Source organism: Zingiber officinale, unplaced genomic scaffold (genome assembly GCF_018446385.1).
Source record: "Zingiber officinale cultivar Zhangliang unplaced genomic scaffold, Zo_v1.1 ctg161, whole genome shotgun sequence".
In the NCBI taxonomy this organism is placed as follows: Eukaryota; Viridiplantae; Streptophyta; class Magnoliopsida; order Zingiberales; family Zingiberaceae; genus Zingiber; species Zingiber officinale.
In genome coordinates, this window is record NW_024589854.1 from 160,381 (window position 1) to 186,779 (window position 26,399).

The following is a 26,399-nucleotide window of genomic DNA, read 5'->3' on the forward strand; positions in this document are numbered from 1 at the left end:
AGGATCCTTGGGCCCTATCCGCTCGACCCTATTCCTCTAAAGGAGTGTAGAACAACGTCTGATGATAGGGGATTGGCGCATCTGGTGCTTCTCTGAATGTGTCGATCGGCTTGTTGTTCAGGAGACGACCGGCGTTGTCTTCCGCTTGACCTCTATGATTGCCCTGTTGGCCGGTCGCAAATGTCGCGGGTTCATTTGCCTGATGGCCGACTATCGCCTGCTACTACTCCAATATCTTTGTCGCTTGCGCATGCACCAGCATGTCGAACTCCTTTTGCGTCAACATCACCATGGTGAGTCATCTAGCTCCCTCCATCTCTTCATTTTGGAATCAGGTAATGTTCCCACATACAATGATAAATATGATCCTGTCCAAAATCGACAAAGATGGCGAGCTGGGGATGTGGCTGTGTAGTTAACCCGATAAAGACTCCACATAGCTCTGCAAGACAAAAATGTCAGTGTCGGGTCGGGAAGGGGTTCCCGGCGTTGGCCTTCTGACGCTCAAGTCAGTATCCAGTGATCTCAAGAAATGGAGAACTGCAACAAGTAAATGTGGAAGATGAAGTTGCACTTACATTTCCTTATAGCTAGGAACCCCCTTTTATAGTGTCAACATGGTGCTCGTGCACACATCTCAAGGTGTAGGGATATCTTCCTAGGTATCCTAGGAAGAGACATGCTAAAAAGTGTTCCTGACAATATTTCTTAAGCAGCTATGCAATTATCTGATGTGACAGTCTGAAAGATTTTAAAGTATGATTGCTTACTAGGCATGCTTTACTGTCAGCGACACAAACTTCCAAAAGGATATGACAAGATACTTGATGGGTCCATGGCAGTCGATTGGGGTCTGTTCGGCTGGGTGCCTCAGCTCTGCAGTGTTCTTAGGGTCTGTCGACTTATCTCTTTCCTTATTTCCCGATTGTCCATGGATATCCGCTCTAGCCGATCACAAAGCCCAGTCAGTGAGACCAGCTGCTACTTATTTCTCCTTGTTATCAAAGGGCCATTTTACCTGGTCGAAGGAGTGACTGACTTACTTGTCTAGGCAACCATTATCATCCGCTCAGCTATAACTGGCCCACTTGGTCATATCTCATCCGCTCAGTCGTGCATGGTCCGCTTAGTCGACTTGGATGCTTCGTTTGACTCTATCTTCCTCGTCAACCGATCCTCCTTACTTTGACCTATCCTTGGCGGAGCCCCCCTCATTATTATCGGATCAACTCTATTATTATTTGGATTATTCTAGTACTTAGTTTTGCTTTGCATCAGCCGCCCCATCTAGTGGAAAAAGGCTTGATTGTTGTTGTTGTTGTTAGTTTTGCTTTGCATAATGTACTCGTAGGATTGGAGTTCTCTTTGAGTTAAAGATGATTAAGATGATTTATAATCGAGATGGATAATTTTTCCTTGACTTCTATAATTTTATAGATCTTAGTGCATGATTATTTATCGTTATGTATTGAACAATAGTTTTTTAGTTACCCTAAAACATTTCAGGAACCTAACGAGCTCAAATCTTCATACATAATTCATTAAGAGCAGAAGTGACAGCGAAAGCAGCGAGCAGGAGCAGGAAGGAAGCAGCAAGCTGTGGCGCATCAGACGGCAATGGGTCGTCGCTTGCCGGTGCTTCGGCTGGCGACAGTGATGGTCCTTCAGTTGACGGGGCTGGGGGTGGTGGCGGAGGTGGAGGCGGAGAGCCGGTAGGTGTCAGAGTCGGAGCGGAGATTGGCGACGGCGGTGGCGAAGAAGGTGCCTCTGATGACTGTGGCGCCAGAGTCGGAGCGGAGATTGGCGACGGCGGTGGCGAAGAAGGTGCCTCTGATGACTGTGGCGCCGTAGATGGCGCTCTTGACGGCACTGTGCGTGCAAATTGACCAACATAAATAATAAACAAAATAAAATAGAAGAAAAATTACACAAATGAGAAATGACTCACATGGAGAAGAAGCAGGAGGAATTTCACCTGAAAACGCGAAAAGGAAACAGAAACTAATTGAATCGAGAGAGAGAGAGAGAGAAATTAAAGGAGAGCAGAGCAAGAGAGAGAGGAACCACCGCCGCAACGAATTTCCGGCTCCTTCACGTCGCAGGCAGCCGGGAGGGCAAGCACGCGGCTGGTGTTAAGCTCGACGCCGAGCTCGCGGGCCTGCTTCAGAGCGTCGCAGATGCAGGCGGGCGAGCCGATGACGACGTCGGTGACCCCGATGCAGCAGCCCGCGCTGGGGCTGCTCGTGTTGCTGCCGTTGCTCACGTAGGGCAGGCAATCCAGCAGATCAGTCAGCACGTTCGAACAGTCCTCCGGATCCGCCGCCACGACGCAAGCCGCCACCATCAGCCCGACGGCCAACGCCGCTGCCATTCGATTCATTGCACCGAAAATTAACAATAAGTAATTACAATTGCTTCAAAAATATATAGACGAAAGAAACTGAAAAACAGAGAGATTTCTAGATTTTTGGTCAGATATTAATTGGAATTGGAGGCTTTTTAAGTATTCAAATTAATGTGATGAAAATCATGCCATATTTTCAGAAAATTGAGCATGAGAAAGATGCCACGTGTATAATTGTTGATTATTTTTTTAATCAATTTTCAGTACTTGTATGGAAATCAAATATTGTGTTTCCATAATTACGAGGTATAAAATTATAATTTATGGTATAAAATAATGCAAAAATGGTTGAGACCATCAATTATACATTTTAAACAAGGAAGTAAATGAACTAAAATAACATTAAATATGAGGGAAAATAATTTTAAATTTTACTTAAATGAGTTAATAGGATACTAGATATTACAATATTACTTAGTTTTCTTGTTCTATTAGTGTTATCAATCCTTTCTCATATGATCCAACATCATCCGGCAGCTGTTCACTAAAAAAACAGCGGAAGTTTAGTGACGAAATTTGAGATGAAAATATAATTCCATCTCTAATATAACGACAAAATTATAATTCGTCTTTAATTAGAGATGAGCTATATTTTCGATTCTATTTGATCGTTTATAATAACAAAATGATTTAATCAGTAAACGCTAGTGACGAAAATTAATTATTTGTCTCTAAATAGAGACGGATATTTTAATTCCGTCTCTAACTAGAGATGGAATATTTGTTCCATCTCTAATTAGAGACGGAAAAAATATTCTGTCGTTAAAATCGTCGTAATGTATTTTAATAATAGAGACAAAAATATTTTTTTCGGCGCTAATTAGAGATGGAAATAATATCCCATCGCTAATTAGATATGTGGAGAGGCCAAGAAGATTGCGCTCCTGTGCCCTAAATCGCGATGTTAGGCGACAGACTATTATTTCTGTCGCTAATTAGAGAGTGCATCTTCTAGTGACTGTTAGGTCCGGTTGAGCTAGAGGGGGGGGGCGTGAATATATGACTCACTTTGATTTCTTGATTAACTTGACTTTGCGCAGCAAAAACTTAAAAGCAATGGTAACTACTTGTATTTACTTGGTATCCACCTCCTTAAGGTGACTAATCTAAGGTTCCACACCACAACCACACTTTGCACTATGAAACTTCTCCAGTTCTCCTTCTCGGATCAACACCGAAGGTGGAGAAACCTTACACAATGATCTGTATACTCTCCCTCTCAACGGAATACCTCGCAAGGAAGAAGAAATTAAGAGATTTGGGTTTTGAGTACACCTACTTTTTCTTTGAGTGACTTAAGATTGCAGTACTAGTGAGAGCTTGAGCACTTGAGATTAAACTTGAGCTTAATCTGGAGCATTGGAGAGCAATGGAGAACACTTGATCGCAATGGAATAGTTGCCTTCAAACAGGAGACTTCGGATCTTCTTAAACCGTAGAGAAGGAGTCATTTTTCTTGTCATTTTGTGAGTCTTAATCGATTAAGAAGTAATCTTAGTCGATTACCAGGCGTTAATCGATTAAAGTAGTCGATTTACCATGTGTTTCATTTACGTGACTCCTCTAAATCGCCTACCCTGATCGATTAAGATAAGGGCAATCGACTAGCTTAAGCAATTAGGAATTATTTTGTCTTCGAGGAGATTGTATTTTAATCAACTAAGCCAATCACTTAAGCTTCGAACAGAAGCATTCTGTTCAAAGCAAAATGACACCGTAAGCAATTGATTGAATCGCTTACAGCTTCATAATTGATTACTGTAATCGATTAAGAAACTTTCTGTTTCAAACAGAATGTCTGTTAAGCTATTGGCTCAATCGCTTAACATCCTCTTAATCGATTAAGCATTTCTCTTAATCGATTAACACACTTTGCTTCAACTAGTTATCAATTGTCTTGCTAAGAATCTTGTTCTCGACCTCCCTGGGCTTCTTTTTCCTTACATCCGGTTTTCCGACTAGCAAGGACTTCTTTTGTGCCAAAGATTTGGTCCCTGACCTCTTTGGACGTCTCTTGCCTTGCATCCAGTCTTCCGACCTACAAGAGCTTCTCTTGCTAGGAATTTGGTCCTCAACCTTCTTGGTCCTGCAAACTCAAACACATATTAGATCTAATGTATTAGCTTAAACTTAAATAATTGTCAATCATCAAAATTTCTTGCTTAGAGCATGATTACACCAACAATCTCTCCTTTTTTGATATTTGACAATGTATTTAATTTTAGACTAATTTATAGCATAACATAAGCACAAACAATATCATGTAGGATAATAAACTTTTGCAATAGCATAAAACTATGTAAACTATATTTGCAAACTAGTAAAAAATGTTATGTAATAGCATGAAATTTAAATGCAATATTTTCTCCCCCTTGGCAAATATCAAAAAGAATGATATACAAGAATAGAAACTAAAGAAGGAAATGAAACTCCCCCTTAAGCTATGCATATAATTCATATCACAAAAGTATGTGTGCTTCGTTTAAATAAATGCAAGGAATATAAACATAGTAAGGTCACTCCCCCTAAGCATATGCAATATAGGGAAAACAGAAACATATAAACAGATAGATAGAATAGTGGCACCCCTTTCTAAAAATCCATAGATAAGTCAAAAAGGTTCATACAAATAGGCATGACTCAAAAGAGAATAGCTAAGTACAATGAAGATATCCTCTAGTCCCTGGGGAAGGGTATATAAAACTCTATCATGTCATCAGCACCAGTAGCATCATCGCTAGCTACAGGAGGAATGGCCGCTCCGGAGGTGCCAACATCGTAGTTCCGCCACCACCAGCAGGAGGAGGAGGTGGAAATGATGGCCCGACAGTCTAGGTACGGACCAACTCATGGAATGAGGCAATATCAGATCGAATGTTGGCCAGACTCATCTGAGTAGCAGCCTACCCCCGCACAAGAGTAGTGAGTTGCCCACGGATCTGCACCTTCTCCAAATCACGCTCTAGCTGTAACTCCTCAAATCTAGTGTCCATGGTCTCGTCAAACCGAAGAAGCTGAGCTCGGACATCATCCTCAGACTCAGATGTGTCAGATCCAGCCTCTACCTCAACATCAGCTCCTACACCCTCGGGCGTTGCGTGTCCCAATGGAGATGATCACCCTCAAACACAATGTGAGCCAAATAGAAGGAGTGCACAGAGGTATGCGAATACTTCCACGACATCAGAAGTTGAAGACCATGTGTCACATCGATCCCCATAGACTCCAGCCACTCAGTAATGACATGGTCAAACGACATGTGTATCATCCCATGAGCTGGCCGAGTGAAATGAATGATGCATTGGAACATATTCAATGCAATGTTGACAACAAGAGATTGACTAAGAGCATAATATGAACATGTGCATAGGTCTGATAGATGCAAGGGGCCAAGTGATAATGGGTAAAATGCAGTTGACTATGACTTTAAACAAGGCATAGTCAGCGGGAGAGAGCTCCATAGTAGAGTATGTGGTGATGGAAGCTAGGGGTCCATCAAGACGTGGCCAAACATAAAAATGCTGATGCATGCTATCAAGAGAAATGTGAACAAACGGTGTAAGTAGAAGCTCTAGCACTGTAGGGTAGAAAATAAACGTATCTGTGGATGACCGACACTCTAAGAACGATCGTAATATAGAAGGAGAAAATTTCAAAGTACGTTTAGCAACGCGAGTTCGATAGTGGTATTCATCACCATGAGGATGGAGGTTGTTATAAAATTGAGATACATAATCCTCATGGATCCCACACTCAAGATATACTAAATTTTCCAATTGATAGTGGCGTAGAACGCTTATTACATTGGAGTAATGATCATGAAAGAACTTCTGATCTATGGAGCGAAGAGAAATAAGTTTGAATATATATGTGTGAAATTTGTGTTGTAATGATGCATTGGGAAATCATGAATCTGTAGGTGGCTGAGGGGATTTGGAAGAGCCCTCACCCTCAACAGATTTTTGCCTATTATGAGAATGAAATGCAAGAAGATTGCAATATGTTAATGATGCACCAACAATGAAGAGTAAACACAAAACATGAATGAAATGCATCATGCATGAAGACATCAGAAGCAACTGATTAGCAATGGGCATAGAGCAACAAAAACATTGAAAATCGAGTTCTAGGGTTTAGAGATTACTTAGTTTTCGGAGGCATGGCTGAGAGAAGGAGGTGTCGCTAGACCCGACCCCGGGCCGGGTCTGGCCCGGACCCGGCCCAGGTCTGGCCCGGACCCGGCCCGGGTCTGGCCCGGACCCGGTTCGCCGGGTCGAACCGGAACCGGCCCGGCAAGTTGCCGGGCCGGTTCCGGTTCATTGGGTGTAAAAACCGAAGAACCGGCGGTTCATAGCCGTTGGAACCGCCGGTTAACCGGCGGTTCGTAGCCGTTGGGAGGATTTTTTAGGTATTTTTTTTCAACGGTTAGGATCATTTGACCGTTTTTTGATCAATGGCTATGATTTAGTGTCCGTTACTATCAAAACTCTATAAATAGAGAACTCATTTCATCATTTTTCACACACATCTTCTCTACTTTTAATCTCATTTTCGTATTCTCTAATCTCTACACGCTTTCGTTTTCAATTTTCAATTACAATGGAAGGAGGCCGCGGAGGTGCATCATCTCGAGCTCGGAAGGGAAAGTAAATAATGAATCCGCGGGAGGAGGACCCCAACCCCAACATTCAATCCACCGATGATGAGATCGAGCATCTTCCGAATCCGACACCCGAAACACAAGGAAGTACCGATGCAATTACTTCTAAGGTTCGGGAACTTCCTCCTCTAAAGTCTTCTATTTTTACTAAACATTTTGAGAAGGTCACTCTTCCGTCGGGAGAAATGCGTGCAAAATGTAAGCACTGCAATGCTTCCTACAAATTCCAAGCCGGCGGCGGCTATGGGTCGTTGAAACGACATGTAGAAACGAAGCACCCGACGGAATATGGACTCGACCGTTCTCAAACACTATTATCAAGATTTTCTTCAACTAGCGGTAGTACCGATTCCGGTTTATTTTTATATTCGGATAATAAATTAAGAGAATCATTAGCTAAATTTATTTCCATAGAACATCTTTCTTTTAGTTTTGGATCTAAATGCACATTTGAAGATTTTTGTAAAGAATCTCTTAATCCATGTGCTAAACGTGTTCCTAGGACTACACTTACTCGTGCAATTAAAAAATTAGTAAACAAGGAAAAAAGAATTTAATTGATGAATTTAGTAAATTAGATAATAAAGTTTCTTTATGTTCCGATATTTGGAGTGATCATTGGCAAACACATTCGTATATGGGTGTGACTTGTCATTGGATCGATAACTCTTGGAACCTCCAAAAAAGATTATTAGCTTATAGAGTTTTTGATAAATCACATAATGCTCATAATATCGCACAATTATTATGTTTAATTTTAGAAGAATATGGTTTAACTCATAAAATATTTTCAATATCATTAGATAATGCTAGTTCTAATACCGCTTGTATAGATGATCTAAAATTTGTTTGTCAACCTATTATTGGAGGTTTATTTTTTCATATTCGTTGTGTATGTCATGTTTTAAATTTATGTGTTCAAGATGGTTTAAAAATTTTAGAAAGTTATATTAAACCAATTAAAATTGCAATTTCTTATTTATGGTCTCATCCATCTATAATGAAACAATGGGGTAGGTTTTGTAAAATTAATGGAATGAGACCTAAAAAATTTCCACGTGATGTACCAACACGTTGAAATTCAACATACCAATTATTACAAGATTCATTTCAATATAAAGAATTATTATGTTTATTTTTTGCACAAAACACTAATACTAATATATATTTATTTTCACAACAATGGAATATTTGTAGTAGTATTTGTGAAATTTTAAAAGTATTTAATGATGCAACCGAACAACTTTGCGGTGTTTATTATCCCACTGCTCAATTAGTTTTAGAAATTTTTTCTAATATAGTATTAGTTTTAAATGAACATATTAATAATGAATCTTTATCTCCTTGCATCTTAGCTATGAAAACTAAATGGAAATATTTTTATTTAATTCCTGAAATTTATTTAATTGCATTTGCTTTAGATCCTAGATTTAAATTAGAAATTTTACAAGAAATGTTAACTTTATATTATGATGCTTAATTTCAATTAAAGATTCTTCTTCCCCTGATCCAGCTAATATTATATATAATGTTAGAATTTATTTATATAATATTTATAATCAATATTATGCAAAATATGGAACACAAATTAATATTTCTGAAATTCAACAAACTACTAGTAGTAATTTAAAACTTACAAAAGCACAACTCTTATTAAAAGAACGGACAAAACGTCCACGGGGATCCTCAAGTTCCACACAGAAACTTGAGAATTATTTTACGACTTCTTTTGATTTTAATGAAGCAGATAACGAAAACTTCGATATCTTAAAGTGGTGGTCACAGAAGGCTCAAAGCTTTCTCGTTCTCTCCGTGATCGCAAAAGAAATTTTAGCTTCTCCAGTGTCAACTGTTGCTGTGGAGCAGACGTTCAGTGCCGGCGGCAATATATTAGATGAACGACGATCAACTTTGTCTCCCGACTCATTGGAAGCCCAAGCATTACTAGACAATTGGACCAAAGCGGAGAAAAGAATCCAAGGAATGCAACTTTCAGATGACGAAGTTGAAGATTTTGATACTGAAGGAACAAATACGACAGGAACAGGAAATGGAAGTGAATGAAAATGTAAAAGGATAAAAATGTAAAAGAACTACGTGGGCTTTGATTCCCCTAAAGGGATACGTAGGCAACTTAAATAAGTGCAAGCCCTTTTTTTAATAAATTTTAATTTCTAATTTTTAATTTTTAATTTTTTTTAACATATTAATCTTGAACCGTGACGAACCGTGAACCAGCGGTTCTGAACCGTGAACCGTAACCGTCTTGGGCGATTAAGGTTAAGGGTCGACCTGCCTGGAACCGTCGAACCGGCGGTTCCGAACTGTCAAACCGTCGGTTCCGAACCGTGGTCACGTCTAGGTGTCGCTGATGGGTACTGTTGAAGTAGAAAGTGTTGGTGCGGGAAGCATCCGACGATCGAACCTATGTTTTGATTATGTCAATGGGTTCAAAGTTAAGTTGTTTAATTATCTGATATGTTTGAATGAACTTTGCAGGAAAGTCCTAAGTGTACTTAGGAAAAAAGTCATAGCTGCAGTTAGGCAAGTGAAAAACCCTAGGGGGTGGTAACCTTAGGTCCTAGAGGTGGTAACCCCGGGTGGAGAAAAACCCTAAGGGGCGGTAACCTTAGGTCTAGGGGTGGTAACCCTAGGTGATGAAAAACCCTAGGGGGTGGTAATCCTAGGTCTTAGGGGGTGGTAATCCTAAGCAGAAAGTCCAGTCGATCTGGAGGACCAGTCTGGAAACAGGTATGTTCTCCTGAGAGGAGTAGGTGAAAATGTGTTCCCCGCTGAGGGAACAGTAGACGTCGATTCAACCTAGAGTTTTCGGTCGAAAATCCGAAGTCAGAATCGGACAGTCCGGTGACTGTCAGACTTTCACATTCGTATTATTATTATGTATTAACTTTATTTTGCAGGGTATTTTTGGGACTAACATATCTTGCTGGGACAAAGGAGCAAGCCTTGCCTCAGATGAACAGTACCCGAGGCGCCCTCATGGAGCTTAGAGGCGCTCGGGTGCAAAGGTTGAGAAGTGCACACAGCGAAGCTAGAAGCGCCCTCATGAAGAGTTGAGGCGCCTCGGACGGTATTGAAGGTGCCATCATGGAGGTTGAATGCGCCCTCAGGTGGGTAAGCTACGAAGGAGTCAAAGCTCATCTTCGCTACAGAAACGGCGGAGTTGAGGGCGCCTTCAACCTCCTTGAGGGCGCCCTCAATGGGCTTTATAAGGAGGTCTTGACCAACACTTCAGAACAACACAACTCGACAACCTTTCATATCTAATAACCAATTTGCTAGTTCTAAGAAGAATAGCCATTCATATTTAATTCCAATCTCCTACCATAAGCCTGTGTAATAGAATGATATATGTATTGGAAACGTTGGTGAGCACTCGCTCTGTCTATCTTATTTTCTTTTCATACAACTACATTATTTATAGAAGGATAAAAGATTTCTGGACGACTCTTGGATTTCCTCATGCGACTCTTGGACTTCCTGACTCTTGGAAATTCTCAGGCGACTCTTCGACTTTCTCAACGTGATTAATTTTTATTTTCAACACTCCCCCTTAAAATTGATTTTCTTCATGACTCCAAGCATACTCCTCATCTTGCTGAAAACATCCACTCCAAGAGGTTTTTTAAAAATATCCGCAACTTGATCAGCAGATTTCACATATTCAAGTTTGATCTCCTTTTCCGTAATACTCTCTCGGATGAAATGATAGCATGTATCGATGTGTTTACTTCGATTATGAAAAACATGATTTCTCGCCAGAGCTTGAGCAGACTTGTTGTCAACAAAAATTGTGGTCGCTTCATTCTCCGACAAGCCTATCTCCTTCAACATTCTTCTTGGCCAGATTGCGTGACAAGCGCATGCCGTAATCGCGACATATTCAACTTCACAGGAAGATAGCGTGATGATTGCCTGTTTCTTTGAACTCCACGAAATTGCATTAGACCTCATAAAAAACACAAATCCAGTTGTGCTTTTCCAATCATCTATATCTCGGGCAAAATCACTGTCGCAATATCCAATAAGTTGGAATTCCTTGGACGACGAATAAAACAGTCCGAAATCAATAGTACCTTTCAAATATCTCAAAATCCTCTTTACCACCTTCATGTGATTCATTGTTGGCACTTCCATGAATCGACTAATTATCCCCACGCTAAAAAGAATATCCGGCCGAGTTCATGTCAATGTCAAATACCTTTGGCATCCCATAAGACATTTGAACAGTGTAAGATCCACCTTTTCTTCCTCTTAGTCCTTGCTCAATTTAGCTCTAGCCTCCATAGGAGTAGCCACCGGTTTGCTATTTGACATATTAAATCTATCCAGAACTTCCTTCACATATGCTTGCTGCCCAACAAAAATTCCATCATCCGATTGGCGCACTTCTAATCCGAGGTAAAATGACATTAAGTCAATATCTGCCATCTCAAATTCTCGAGCTATATCATTCTTGAAATCTTCAAAGAGACTTGGATTATTTCCTAAAAAAATAAGATCGCCCACATAAAGGCAAACGAACAAACAATCTCCATTTTTATCCATCTTCACAAAAAGTGCATACTCATGTGGACATCTTGCAAATCCTTTATCTCGAAAATAGGCATCAATCCGACTTTACCATACTTGAGGCACTTGCTTGAGACCGTACAACGCCCTCTTCAACTTCAATACCTTTCCTTCTTGTCCTTTCACCACATAGCCTTTTGGTTGCTCCAAAAAAACATCCTCCTCAAGGAAACTGTTAAGAAATGCCGACTTTGCGTCTAATTGAAATATTTTCCAGTTTCTTTGTGCCGCAAATGAAACAAAAAATCTGATTGTTTCTAAATGAGCAACTGGAGCAAATACCTCCTCGTAGTCCACTCGTGTCGTTGTGCATAACCCTTGACGACTAATCTCGCTTTATATTTTTCCACGACACCTTTGACATTCTTTTTCTCTTTGAATATCCACTTGACACCAATCGACTTTTGACCCACTGGAAGAGAAGTGAGTTCCCAGGTGTCGTTTCTTTCAATGGCTCGAATCTCCTCGTCCATGGCTTGTCTCCATTTCTCCTCCTTACTAGCTTCTTCAAAACTCAAAGGCGTTGTTTTGGCCAACAGACAGAACATAGAGACATCATCGATTACCTCCATATTCTCGTAAAGATCTTGGATAGTTCTCATCCTTTGTGATCCTTCATTAGAAAAAAAAAAAAGTGAAACCGCCACATCAGCGGCCCCCCTAGCGCCGGTCCCACGGATATGGAGGGAGATAAATGCAGGTACACAGCTGAAAGCGCATAGCCGGGACGCTAACCTCAGGCAATGACACCCCGAGGATCGAACCCTGGACCTTTCAGCCACGAAACCATGCGCCCCCAGCTGTGCTACGTCCTGGGGACAAAAAAGGTGTGTTCATTAGAGCTTTCACTTGATGAAGATGTATCAGAAGGTGTGTTCGGTGTTATCGTAGGAACTGCGGGCTGACATGTTTCTTCTCCTTGATTGTCCTCATCGAAGAATGGGAAGAATTTGTCGATGGAATCTTCATGTACTTCCCAATTCCAAGAAGCATCTTCATCAAACTCCACATCACGACTCACAACAATCTTCCCGTTGATAGGATTGTAGAGCTTGTACCCCTTCGATTTTCCGTCATAGCCGATGAACACAAACTTCTCGCTTCTATCATCAAGTTTTGTTCTCTCTTGCTTCGGCACATGCTTGTAAGCAATACTCCCAAAAATCCTTAAGTGAGATACATCTGGCTTCTTTCTGCTCCAAGCTTCAATTGGTGTCTGGTCTTTCACGCTTTTGGTCGGACAACGATTGAGGAGATACACCGCACAAGCCACTGCTTCCGCCCAAAATTCCTTTGGCATCTTCTTATTTTTCATGATGCTTCCCGCCATGTTGAGGATGGATTGGTTCTTTCTTTCAGCCACTCCATTTTGTTGCGGTGATCTTGGAACTGTGAGGAAGTGCCTAATGTCATTTTCTTCACAAAAACGGTTAAAAACACTAGAAGTAAACTCTCCTCCTCTATCGGTTCTCAACGCTCGAATTATATAGCCACTCTCTCTCTCCACCAAAGCCGTAAAATTCTTGAAAGCATTAAAACTCTCAAATTTTTCTTTCAAGAAATAAACCCAAGTCTTCCGGCTAAAATCGTCGATGAAAAGTAAGAAATAATTACTTTTACCATAAGATAACGGCTTGATCGGTCCACAAACATCGACATGAATTAATTCAAGCGGCTTTGTCACTTTTGATGTTGCTTCCTTCGGAAAACTTCTTCTTACGTGTTTGCCTAGAAAACACGCTTCACAAAGTTGATCCGGATGGTTGATCAAAGGCACACCCTTTACCATCTTCTTTTCGAACACCATTTTCAGGCCACTGAAATTGAAATGTCCCATCCTCATGTGCCAACACCACGCTGGATCCTTTACAGACACTTGCAAGCAATTTGGCTCTCCGGTTTGAATACAAATCGAAAACATCCTATTCTTCGACATCGTCACCTTCGCAATTAGGTTAGTGCTCCCGTCTCATAGCCAAAGATTACGATCCTTCATTAGAATCTGGTAGCCCCTCTCCATGAGTTGCCCCAAACCCAAAATATTGTTCTTTAATCTAGGGACATAATACACATCGGAAATAAACCTGTGAGTACCATCCTTCAACCGAATCAAAATGGTACCTTTGCCTTCAATCTGGATTTTCGAAGCATCACCAAACGTGACATTCCTAGTTGCCTTTTCCTCAAGTTCAACAAATTTCGACTTGTTGCCACACATGTGGTTACTCGCACCGTTGTCTAGATACCATTGGCTTCCTCCTCCAACAGATTCTTGGTTGAGTGCTAACAACAACGTTGACTCTTCCACTTCTTTCTCCTCGACCAAATTGACTTCTTCTTTTGCATCCTCGGCGTACCAGCAGTTACGGGCATAGTGACCCATTTTGTGACAATTGTAGCACTCAACACGTGACTTGTATCCGTCACTTCCTCGTCCTCGTCCTCTTTCTCTTCCTCTACCACGACCTCTTGGATTTCCTCGTGGCTTTTCATCGTTCACTCTCTCATCTTCTTGATTTCTGCCATGACCTCGACTACCACCATGAGAATAACCGCGACCTTAACCGCGACCGCGGCCTCATGAAACTGCACTTCCCCTTTTGGCAGACGAATGCTTGACTAGTAAGACTTGCTCCGATGTCTCTTTCTTGTGCTTGTTCATTCGCTCCTCGTGCACCCGTAGCGATCCATTTAATTCGTCAATGGACAGATTCTCCAATTTAAATCTCTGTTCTCCTCGATTGTAACCACAACATGATCAAATCTCTTATGTAGAGAACGTAAAATTTTCTCGATCACGCGAACGTCTTCTATACTTTCACCATTTATCTTCATCTGGTTGACGATGGAGAAGATCCGCATGAAATAGTCTGAAATAGACTCCGATGCTTCCTGACGAAGAGCTTCAAATTCTCCTCGTAAAATTTGAAGTCGCACCTTCTTTACCTTATCCACTCCTTTGTGAGAATTTTCGAGAATTCCCCATGCCTCCTTTGAAGTTGAGGCATTTGCTACTTTCTCAAAAACCGCATTGTCCTAACACTGGTGGATGATAGATAGAGCATGCTTGTCCTTCTTTTTGTTCTTCTCGAACTTTTAAATCAGGATCAACTCCGCATCCTCGTCAGGTTCGACAAACCCATCGCCGACAATTTCTCATGCACCTTGGGAACCGAGTATCGCCTTTACTCGAATAGACCGACTATCATAGTTGTCCTTCGTAAGACGCAGATACTGGAAGCTTAAAGACATCCTTGGGTCTGATACCAGTTTGTTGGAAACATTGGTGAGCACTCGCTCTGTCTATCTTAATTATTTTCTTTTCATACAACTACACTATTTATAGAAGGATAAAAGACTTCTGGGCGACTCTTGGATTTCCTCATGCGACTCTTGGACTTCCTGGCACTTGGACATTCTCAGGCGACTCTTCGACTTTCTCAACGTAATCAATTTTTATTTTCAACAATATATATACTCTCCCGCACTTGTTCTGAATTTCTCTGGTTGAATTGGATCCCACAAGCTTTTCAATTCAGTCGGATCTTCATTTTTTGTTCGGATTTGATTGGGTTTGCTTTGGACTTTGTTTTTGATGCCAATGACGTGCTTAAACATAAGGTTTAAGCTGACAGAAAATTAAAGTAATTACCAAGCTGCTAACTAGGATTAATTAACTTCACATATGATTTACTTACACCAAAAAAACTTACGTGCTTAAGCATGAGTTTAAGATAGAGTGCAAGCCACTCTAATTCATACTAATTCCAGATGATATATAGACAAATAACCAAGCTGTTAATTAATTCTGATTTATTTTTTCACGGAGAAGAAAAAACATCAATGGAGTGTTGACTGCTAACTATTGAAGTTGCTTCTCCATCCTTGTTAATTTCAGTATAAAATTTCTACTCGAAGCTTTTCCAGAGGCTATATATACGGTACCTCTCAAAAGTACCTGCATGGTGTGCATGTTCCACTGTCTGTTTGCAACTCTATATGTAATTTATATCTATATTTAAAAAAGATATAAACCCATTTTTCCTGAAACAAACTGTACACTACTGTGGAGCGATGGACCACTATCCACTTACATTTCGATCATACAGAACCATGAATGCATGTTATATATATAATTCAGACAATCATAATGGCCAATTTGCTATATATGTACGTATACGAGCTAGCCAGCAATGCAATGTTATTTAACACCACCCACTTGAATTCATTCCTAGATGTACTTGTTTTTGAGACCAGTATTAAACAACTAATTAATTATGATCATTAAATAGAATTCAAACATCCCATATTCCCATGCCTGGGCAAGAATCATTAATCAGCGAGCGTAAAGCTAAGATACAAAGTATATATTCCAAAGAAAAAGGGAACAAATTAAAGAAGCATGCATATATGCATGAATGATTAAAAAAATGAAATCCAGTGGATGGAAAGAGAGATCCAATCAATCAAGCAATTGGCACTAAATCCTAGTTGAGGCAAAAGATGAGGGGTTAATAAAAAAGGAAATACGAGGATCACAATCAATTGGCACTAAATTTTAAAGTTTATTTGCTTTCCTACAAGGTTCAACTTAAGCAAAATATCTGCTCTCATCCTCGTTTTATTAATAACAATTAAACCATCTTTGGTGTTTAGATGATCGATATCTGATAATTAAGACATAAATCAAAAGGTCCTCCATTCATGGACCCCCAAACAAACAAACAAACAAACAAAAGAGAAAAAAAAGCATAAACTGAATCAAAGAGATGGATATTCCATGTGCTTTGTGGGGGGTTAAATTAAACTTATATAATCTTCATCACTTTATGGTGTAGCCATGAATCCCTCTCACATCTTTTGTGAGTCCTCTAACTGCTTTGTCATTCTGAGTCTTAACTCCTCTAAATTTCCTGACCATTTCTGATCAGCCTTCAACAACAATTATATCCCTAGGCTCGTATTAATTAGAAAAAGAACACTGTGCACTTGAGAGCACAGTCTTTTCTTGACACGAGAGAAAGATGAATAATTGGAAAGTACTCATGACACACCTTGAATTCGGAACATAGATGAAAATTTTCAGATAGGCTGCAGAGCTGCTGCAGGCAGTTTCAAAAAATCTCACTTTGCGAGATTAATTATGTCATGGCAAAAATCACAATGGTATCCATATTTATCATTATCATTAAAGACGCATCTTTTTGCCAAAAAAAATATATCAAAAATAAAACAAAACTGGAATGAATCTTATTTATGGCTATCTACCTAGCCACTATGTTTTTCTTTAACGAGTTTGCTAGGGTGGGCACCAGGGGCGGAAACAAGGGGTTGGCTGGCATTTAACTTTAGACATAAAAATTTTAAGAGCAAAATTTAAAAACTAAAGTGATTTTTTTATTTGAAAATTTCAAACTGAAATGAAACAAAATATTTTTATTTCGAGCTTAAATAGAATAAAAAGTTTCAGATCAATTCTAATTTAGTTCAATTTAAACTGATAATTTTATAAAAATGTCTACTAAAAATAGTGAATTTTATTGTTTATATAGGAGAACAAAGCTGTAAAATAATAGTAAAATGTCAGCTAAATATGCTCTATATTATAAGCAATAATAAACTTGTTAAAGTAGCAATAAAATCTGCCCCTTTGAGAAATAAGATGAAGCACAAACAAAAACCTCATTCCAAAGTTGGGCATATTTCATACTTATTGGATATTTATCGATTTGTTTGGTTTTACAATTTCTCCATATGCAAATGAAAATGATAGTTTTGTCTATTTTACAAACTGAAATCAAATCAGTAAATTAGTAAACTATTTTTTTTAGTTCGTATGACCTTGCGGTTTCAGGTAAAATTAGAATGCCCATCCCTACGATTTTGCACCAATTCCTTTGTAGCTCAATTGCTCCCTGGTGCAAAGCCAACTGGTTGAAACCTTCTTTTCCTTAAGGTACTACTTGGTTCCTAATCCTCTCTTTCTCAAGGTAAATCCTCTTCATCGTGAAGTCTTTAATTTGATATCTCCAACACTGGCAACTCCTTTGAGTGGGTTACCATGAATTTGTAATCAAAATGAACATATATTTTAAAAATAACAAAAACCTTTTTTTAGATGAGAATAAAAAAATGAAGAGGCTAATATAAATTATATATGTTTTTTTGTTCTTATGATATTAATTACTACCCTTCCAATATAATGTAAATGTTGCCTTAATTTCCGGCCGGTAGTATAATTAACTTAGTGCCACCTATGACCAGTACTCTATCCAGCGCAGCACGTCCTAATTAATAAAGTTTGGTGGGTTTATTCTCTTCAGCTCTCTTCGCTATCTGCGCCTCTTTTTCTTTCTTGTACGCAGCTGGAAGCTTTGTTCTTAAGATAAGAACAGAATAGTGACTATATACCACCACACCACTATATGGCCCCTTTTCATTCCCACCATTGCTGAAAGAAAACAAACAAAGAAGATCTCCTTGCTTGGTATTTTTGTTAGAAACGATGTCAAATTCCAACTCCATCTCTGAAGAAGCTAGTGTTTCCTCGGAGACAAGAGCTCAAGACCACTTCAGCTTGAACTCTTTGCCTACTTCCATATCACCTCACCAACAGCCACTACCCAAGACCAAGAAGAAGAGAAACCAAGCAGGGCATCCAGGTTCAGGCCTTGACATATATATACTGTTCTTAGTTTTCTGATCAATTTTTTTTAATTTTATTTTTTGTTCTAATTAAAGACCCAGAAGCTGAAGTTGTGGCTTTGTCACCTAATACGCTGATGGCCACCAATAGGTTCGTTTGTGAGATATGTAGCAAGGGCTTCCAAAGGGATCAAAACCTGCAGCTGCATAGGAGAGGGCACAACTTACCATGGAAGCTGAGGCAGAGAAGCAACAAAGAAGGAGCTACAAGGAAGAGGGTGTACGTTTGCCCAGAGCCATCTTGTGTGCATCACCATCCTTCCAGGGCTCTTGGAGATCTGACAGGGATCAAGAAACACTTCTCTAGGAAGCATGGAGAGAAGAAGTGGAAATGTGACAAGTGCTCTAAGAGATACGCTGTGCACTCTGATTGGAAAGCTCATGTTAAGACCTGCGGAACAAGGGAGTATAGATGTGACTGCGGCACCCTTTTCTCCAGGTTTGTGATTTATTTATTGATTATGTATGTTTCACAACTCTCAGTTTTTTTTCATCGCCACATATCATCATTCTAATCCTCTCTCAACCTCGCCTTCCTTCTTTCTCCTGCAAAATTAATTTAACATCGTACGTTATCCCAATCAGTTTTAAGGCAAGAACTACGATCTATATATACTGCATGTTTTCTAAGAATAATGAATTTTTCTAGCTATCGCTACCTGTAAGGAAAGATAGAAAAATTAACCCACAGGATCTAATAAAATAAAGCTATAAAGAAGAAAAAAAAATCCGGTTTATTATTACTGTTAACACAATAAATCCTAGTTCATATGTTTTAGGAGAATTGTTCCTGTGCTAAATCTTCTTCTTATCTGAGTCATAATGCACACAAGGAAACTACACTCGTGATTTACTCAAACTAAGAACAACATGCACATTTGCACTCGCTGAGTATTAATTGAGAGTTTGAGACACAGACCTGCACTTACCATCCACTATGCTGGATCTTGTCATATAGATAGGAGATAGCACTAGCGGAGGTCTTATTGCTGCATGTTTCAGTGTTAGAGAGAGGCAATGCATGGCTTTGGCTGACAACCATACACAGTATGAGAGTCATTTTCCTACCACGTGTTTACTTGCATAGATCTTTTTGATTTCACTGGTAAAGTTTCTGTAAGGCTGATAAACAATCAAATTATGATTTCTGAATGGTCAACTGCTCGAAATTCGATGCCCATGACTCAACAAGGTGAAATGCGTGACTCTTTTGTGATATAATTTATATATAAGAATATCTCCAAAATTATGAAATTATTTGAGTACATGTCAGTTCATGATGGCATCCATAGATAGTAATTTAAAAATACATTTTACACCCTCTGTACGTTAACAACTGAGAGAGAGAATTAGCAACTTTGGCATCGTGGATTAGCCATGAGATTTTGTTCTCGCATCTGTCCATGATTTTACAAATTAATGAAAGGAAAATGACGAGGAACTAGCTGTACACGTATTATATGAGTTTCGAATTTTTCCGTATATTTTTTTAGTAAACCTAGCTAAAACTAGCTAGCTAGGCTAATCAAGTACTCATAAATCATAATTGGTCTAAAAAAGTGGAAAATCAACATAACTATAATAAATTATGATAAAATCTATTACAGAAATATTAGCAAATCTAGATATTGTCAATATATATAACTGATAAGCTAGCTTATATCTATCCGGGAAAATCTTATCATACATAACTCCACTAACACACCCAATAGATAAAACTGTATATTGTGTTGCAACTCCATAATACTATATAGCTCGGCATATATCTTTAAATCTTGTAGATGATAGACACTCATTATATACTAATTTCCTATCTATGTATCTGTATACTCTTCTCTTCTCTATGATTTTTCAACTGAACTGCTAGAGACAGATCAGCGCATACAATCACAAAGGAGAAAAATAATATCTCACTAGTCAATATCCTGTTTCCTTGCCATGCATAATTATTTGCTTATAGATTCAAGAAATTATATCAACATCTGTCTTGATTATGCAAATTGTAGAATTAAAAAAAAAACAGCCAAGCTAGTGATTAAAGAATTAACATGCAAATATAATATACAGTTCACGGTGATAACCATGCATGGTGTTTAACTGTTTATTCTAACTTCATTTATTTGGCGCATGCAGAAAGGATAGCTTCATCACCCACAGAGCATTCTGTGACGCCTTGGCAGAAGAAAGTGCACGAGTGATGGCCGGGGCCGGGGCCGGCGCCACCAGTGCATTCCCACCATTGCATCAGCCTCTCTTCCTCCCCTCATCGTCCTCACCCTGGGACCCCTTTGCCTCTGCTAACGCTAATTTGATTCTTAACCCTAGCCCTGACGACTGCAGTATTAATCTAGGAGACATTGAGCTGGTAAAAAAGCCTGAAGACAACTTTTCTTCTCTCCTTCACCACCTTCCTACCAACCCCAGTCCTTCACCTCATCTCTCAGCCACTGCGCTGCTCCAGAGGGCCTCAGCTATGGGCCCTATGAGCATCACGAACGCCTTAAGTGGCCTAGGTTACACTAGTGCAACTGCTGGAAATACTATCGCCGTCAATTCTGAGTCCGGCGTCCAAGACCTTATGATGTGGCAGGAGGCCGGCGACCGCTGGACTAGGGACTTCCTCGGCGTAGCAGCCGGAGGGGATGGGGGCGATGAGCTACTTCTGGATCTGGTGACTGCCTCACCATGCGCCCCTGTTGGTCACCCAAACAAGCAGATCGCCGAGTTCCCTCCGGTCAGTGGAACGTGGAACTGAGACAGCACGCAAACTGCTCGAGTTTAGTTCACTTTGAATTTTAATTACTATCATGCGGATTAATTAATTGTCGTTACAAATGTTGCTGCTGTGCCCCTACTGTTAAGCTCTTTATCTCACTATCATCATGAATGCGTAACGTTTGCATCGACCAAACTTATATCATATATACTCTTCGTTAATTAATTAGGTCTTCAAACAAATAGAATAATTAAGAGTGTTCTTGTAGATGTTTACCTGAATTCAAGCCACTGAGTGTGCACTGAAGCCAGTTAATTTGAAATTATAATTTATTACACATCCCTGCTACATAGTTGTTAGCTTGAATTATCTTATATTATTGGCAACAAATATAATCTGGAGTATCCCACGAACAGTACTACTAAACCAGATAATTGCAAACATGAAGGCAAAAGCTTGCTCAGGAGTCAAGAAACCGAACGGCTTTTGCTCAAAAAGTAAGAAAGGTGGAGTTTAATATGTTTGAAATTCATTATTTATGATTTGAAAGAGCCAGGTGGCAGGGAGGGCCAAAGGACTCTTGAATTGTCCAATTAGTAGGTAGCATGAAAAATAGCGGCAAATGCCTAAGAGAAAAGATGTAAGAGTACCAGAAGAAAAGCGGACAGAAAATGTCAACGCGTGAGTAAAAAGATGTTCACGGATGCATACCTCGGCCAACTGAATCCTCCGGTCTTTTTGATCTCTCTACTTTATCGGTTTGAGCTCTCATTGGGATTGGAGGAGACCAACCAAGACAGCTTTCTAGCTGGAGAAAATGTGCACCATTATAATCATTAATCAGGATGTTTTTGTGTGCGAAATAACAATTAATAAATAAAAAAGGGAAGATGAAAATCAAGATTAATTAAGCAGAAACATCGCTTTGGCGATTCAAATATTTTCAACACTTGAGTTACGACGCCAGTTTGTCGGCTCTTATATTTCAGACGTTTCAGGAATGTTGGCACTGCAGGAATGACCAGATATTTTAGACCAGGATACATCAAAAATAAACTTGACCATCGCAACTAAATAGTATACTCTTTGTGAAAAGGAAATTGCAAGTCACCCTTTAATCAATCTTGGTTATGTGATTGTTCAGCAGCAAATTAAGGTCCCATACCACCCACATAGTTTTAATCTTCATTGCTTCCTCACATATGAAATGAGAAAATTTTTAAAGATCTTTGACTAGGATAAAATTTACATCTTCGGCCATGTTTGAAAACATAGCAGGTTGATTGAATTAGAACATAACCATTTTGTAGTTCTATTAACTTCTTTTATGAAAACAAAGAAAAATATTATCTTTTTTATGTAACACTGAAGAATATGCATGGAGACCAGTCTAGCTAGCTAGGGATTGTGTATTTGCATGAGTAGAGCTATCCCTTACAAACTTTTCAAAAGATTTTTTGGGAAGGAAAACAGATGCATGTGAGTTGCCGGTTAAGAGTACAATACATGCCATTTTGCCTACTAAAAAAGCCTGCTCTGGTCATCCTTTTCTTTATTCCTTTGCTTTTTCACAAGTAGACAAACAAAAAAGGCTCTCTTGCCAGTCCCTTCTCTCCCTTGGGCTTCCAACTCTGGAATCTCCCCATCTTCCATGGCCTAATTATTAGTCCCCTTGTTCTTCTCATTGCTTTGGATCATCCCCATCTCCAGGCACATCTACTTTTCTCTTTTTCTCCTTTTTTTTTTTCAAAAAGCTAACGATCCAAAGACTAGCCACTCCAATCTTGTTGACTTGACACTGTTACGAAAACATCGTACTGCTATCGTATCGCACCAAGGGAACGACACAGGTGACTCCTGGTGAATTAAGACAATAGTCTAAGAGATGGATAGCATTCGTTGTCCTCAATGAGTAAGATTAGCCTAAAAATTCAGAGCTCAGTGATTCGTCGGTGCCTCCAAAATCGTTTAAAGAAGGTATCATATCATCATTGATGGAATCTGAAACTAATGCCTCGTACTACATAATGGAAGTGGTCCAAAGCTCACAATTTTCCACTAAACAAAGGTGCTCGTTTTGAGATCCGAGTAAAACAATGGACAGCTTGGGAGATGATCGATGAAAAAGGATGGAGTGGGAGCCAACGCCCACTAAGGATCGTTCTCTGGATTCTAAAGTTCTTAGCAACAACAGAGTCCCACCAATGCAATTTATCAAATTGAAATCAATGGTCTAATTAAGTGAATTCTATTTCGCGGTATTAAATCAAATGCAGTCTGTGAGACCATCCATCATGGAATCATCGTGATTGAGTGTAGGGTTTGTGGGGCACGAAAGCATTGTGGCAAAAAAAGAATGGTGAAATCACTAATTATAGAGAATGACCAACTAAACTAAGATTAGTTAAGATGAGAGCGAGATCAATCTACCTGCATTGATCACCTGATCCGATCGATGGATTCCGCATTGTGCAAGGGGATGAAGAAGGAAGAAGGCTGCCGCCGGCCGCCGACCGCCGACCGCCGTTGCTTGGTTTTCCGCTTCTGCTGGACTCTATCCAAACAAGGAAGTGATTATGGTTCATCTTTTTGTTGGGTTGGATCACGCTTATAAGCCCAAAAAACTCTAAACTCTAATGGGCTTTCGCATGTAAACAATTGGCCTTTGTGGGTTATAATTATCGTTTTAGATTGTCAAAATTTATAAATTATGTATTGTATTTCATAAAAAAAATATAAAAAATGATATCTGAATGAGTATATGATATGATGAATCACCCATGAGCTAGCATGCACATGCAAGAAAAAAAAAGAAATGGAGTTGTTATATGAAAATAATCTTCGAGATGCCTAAGATTCATAGACTTCTTGAGAACACAATAGAGCTGCAATTAAGCAAATCAACTTAATTCTTTCTTAATTTACATATGAATCTTTAAATTAATCAAGACATGCATGTTGATTTACTTATGTATAAATGGTGTCTATTCATATTCATAAGTTGACTTTTAGAATATTTATCTCTAATTTGATTCGAACTTTCGATCATTTAGTCGTTTTGTAAAGTGTTTTACCACTTTGATACATTTGTGAGGGTAAATGGGGTAAATATCTAATTTTATTTTCATCGGAGAAGGAGGGTCTTCTTGTTAGTGCATAAGATGATGTGATAATTAAGATATAAGATATTATCATATGAAATCTCGAGATATATTTATGAGTAAGTGAACAAGTTTGGGTATCCACACAAATACTCACAAGTAGAAAATATATATATATAAATGTTATTTTCTAATGCAAAGTCTTCTCTCAGTCAATAGTAACATTAGATATTTAGTGTGCCATTTCCCATGATTTTAGACTGGATTAGTTGTGTTGTTAAAATTATATATTATATAGTATGATGAATTGTAATATCAATATTGGCTTAATCTTTAATTATATTTAATATGTTTGTATTATATTATGTCTATTATTATCCTAACTAGTGTGAAAGCTAATTAAAATATTTCATGCCTATCGTATGATCCATTATATAAATATAATCCTTGGGCTATGTGCAGCATCTAAGTATCCATGATTTAATCTCTATAAATTTACAAGAATTTTCTTTCAAATAAGATAACAATTAAAGGATGTTAGGTTTTTCGGTCCATTGTGAGTACTTCCCGATTTATCTTGATGGCTAATAAAAAATTTTTATAGGGTCAGATCGATCACCTTCGAACTAATTAATGAGACTAACGAAATTTATCATTATATAAATATAAAATGATTTCCTAATCTAAGTTTTTGAGATAAATAACTAAGCAAATGATTTTAACAGGGTATTATAGTAGTAGATATGACTTATGAGATTTGGATTAATCAATTTGAGCCAACTCTCATACTTTACTATAGGTGATTAGTACTTATCCAGATAAAGTTAGTTAACTAGATAAGGATTTGTAGTCAACTAAATAAAAAAATAATTTTACTTAAAAAAATACCCACAAATTCCAATATTATTATTTTGATAATTATTTCATTTCCACCATCCCCTCTTTTTTGCTCTACCATTTAATTTCATTTTAATCATTGTTTAACAATCAAATATCATTGTAATACATTTAAATGCCCTTCCTAAAATATTTATTAAATATCTGCCCTAAAAATACTATCAAGTTATAGAATTGGAAGGCACTTCATGTACGTATTCGTAACGTTCAAAGTATTATTCTCAATTATATATAATGACTTTGTTATATTTTAAAACTAGAGATTTCCATTTATATAAATAAGATTCAAAATCAAAATTTGAAATGGTGAAGAGTTATGGGAGCTGCCAATGCGCATGCAATTTCCACTGCCCTTAATATTAGCAAACATTAACTCATCCACCCAATTCACGTACAAATCTTGGCTCACTAATTTGATCAACCGAATCACCTCCCAAACTTAATCTGTCTATCATGATCATATTTATTACTCTATTACATATAATTCGTAAGCAAAATCTGACTAGATCGAGTTAGAAACTTGTTAAACAAGTAACTTAATTAGTTTGACTTGGTTTCAGGCACGAGGAGGTAGCAAGTCAAACTAATGGAGCAGGTAGGATAAGATTTCACAGCCTTTTCTTTAGTTAGTTTGCTCTTCCAAATTGTCTGTCCACTGAACGATTCAATCAATTTTCTTCCAAATTGGATTATAAAATTCATAATCAATTGTATTTGTTGGGTATAAATGCATGCATGTCTTCTTCATTGACCTCGTGCTGCGTTGACAAGGATCCGGATACCGTCCTCTACCTATGATTTACAGCTACTTCATGCTGAACAAAGACTTCAGGTGACCAAGCTAGTCTCGATCGGTTAAGTAAGTAATCCTGATCAGATCAGATTGCTTGTGCTCAGGAGTTGTTGTTTCTTTTTCCTCCTCCGTGTTGGTCAGGACGAATTGACGAAAGCACGGGAGCAATTATGCTTTGGAGTTGAATGTTTGCAAATAATCAGCAAAACGACGAGCTAGATCACAATCCAAATCTCGGCAATATTTGCATGCCACCAACTTCATCAACTGCACATTTAATGAAACGGCTAGGCTATCAACGTCGAGAAGAAAACTACAGAGGCCAGAAATTCCGTTCTGGTTCATTCCGTTATTCTCTTGCTCTTCTTATTCTCACCGGCAGTAAACGCAACTTCCGCCACGCCACGAACGCAAGTAAACTAATACGAAAAGACCAAGCTAAGCCTGCCTTTCTCCTTACGCCACAAAACAAAGCTTACGGATCCGGTCCAAGCACCGTCGGGCAATATCGCGTTTAGTGGATCGTCAGG

General features: G+C 38.8%; 2 protein-coding genes across 2 annotated transcripts; one reads left to right on the forward strand and one right to left on the reverse strand.

The window, feature by feature from the left end:
- Nucleotides 1-1,459: 1,459 nt before the first annotated feature.
- LOC122036419 (non-specific lipid transfer protein GPI-anchored 4-like) lies at nucleotides 1,460-23,635 on the reverse strand. The gene is made up of 5 exons (XM_042595717.1): nucleotides 23,509-23,635; nucleotides 21,790-21,886; nucleotides 2,068-2,364; nucleotides 1,949-1,975; nucleotides 1,460-1,869 (listed from the first exon to the last, which is right to left on the reverse strand). The coding sequence occupies exons 1-5, from the start codon at nucleotides 23,512-23,514 to the stop codon at nucleotides 1,520-1,522; spliced, it is 777 nt and encodes a 258-aa protein (XP_042451651.1). The 5' UTR covers nucleotides 23,515-23,635; the 3' UTR covers nucleotides 1,460-1,519.
- LOC122036418 (protein indeterminate-domain 7-like) lies at nucleotides 17,950-21,263 on the forward strand. Its single transcript, XM_042595716.1, has 3 exons — nucleotides 17,950-18,319; nucleotides 18,399-18,801; nucleotides 20,496-21,263. Exons 1-3 carry the CDS (start codon nucleotides 18,163-18,165, stop codon nucleotides 21,115-21,117), a joined length of 1,182 nt encoding a protein of 393 aa, XP_042451650.1. The 5' UTR covers nucleotides 17,950-18,162; the 3' UTR covers nucleotides 21,118-21,263.
- Nucleotides 23,636-26,399: the final 2,764 nt, after the last annotated feature.

Bases quoted from the DNA above. Each gene is read 5' to 3' on its own strand.
- LOC122036418 (XM_042595716.1), top strand. From the start codon at position 18,163: ATGTCAAATTCCAACTCCATCTCTGAAGAAGCTAGTGTTTCCTCGGAG. The intron at 18,320-18,398 runs GTTCAGGCCTTG...TTCTAATTAAAG, and splicing joins AAACCAAGCAGGGCATCCAG to ACCCAGAAGCTGAAGTTGTG. The intron at 18,802-20,495 runs GTTTGTGATTTA...TGGCGCATGCAG, and splicing joins TGCGGCACCCTTTTCTCCAG to AAAGGATAGCTTCATCACCC.
- LOC122036419 (XM_042595717.1), bottom strand. The intron at 2,365-21,789 runs GTATGCATCCGT...ATCGAATGGCAG, and splicing joins GGAGGATTCAGTTGGCCGAG to CGGCGTTGGCCGTCGGGCTG. The intron at 1,870-1,948 runs GTGAGTCATTTC...TTGCACGCACAG, and splicing joins TCCTCCTGCTTCTTCTCCAT to TGCCGTCAAGAGCGCCATCT.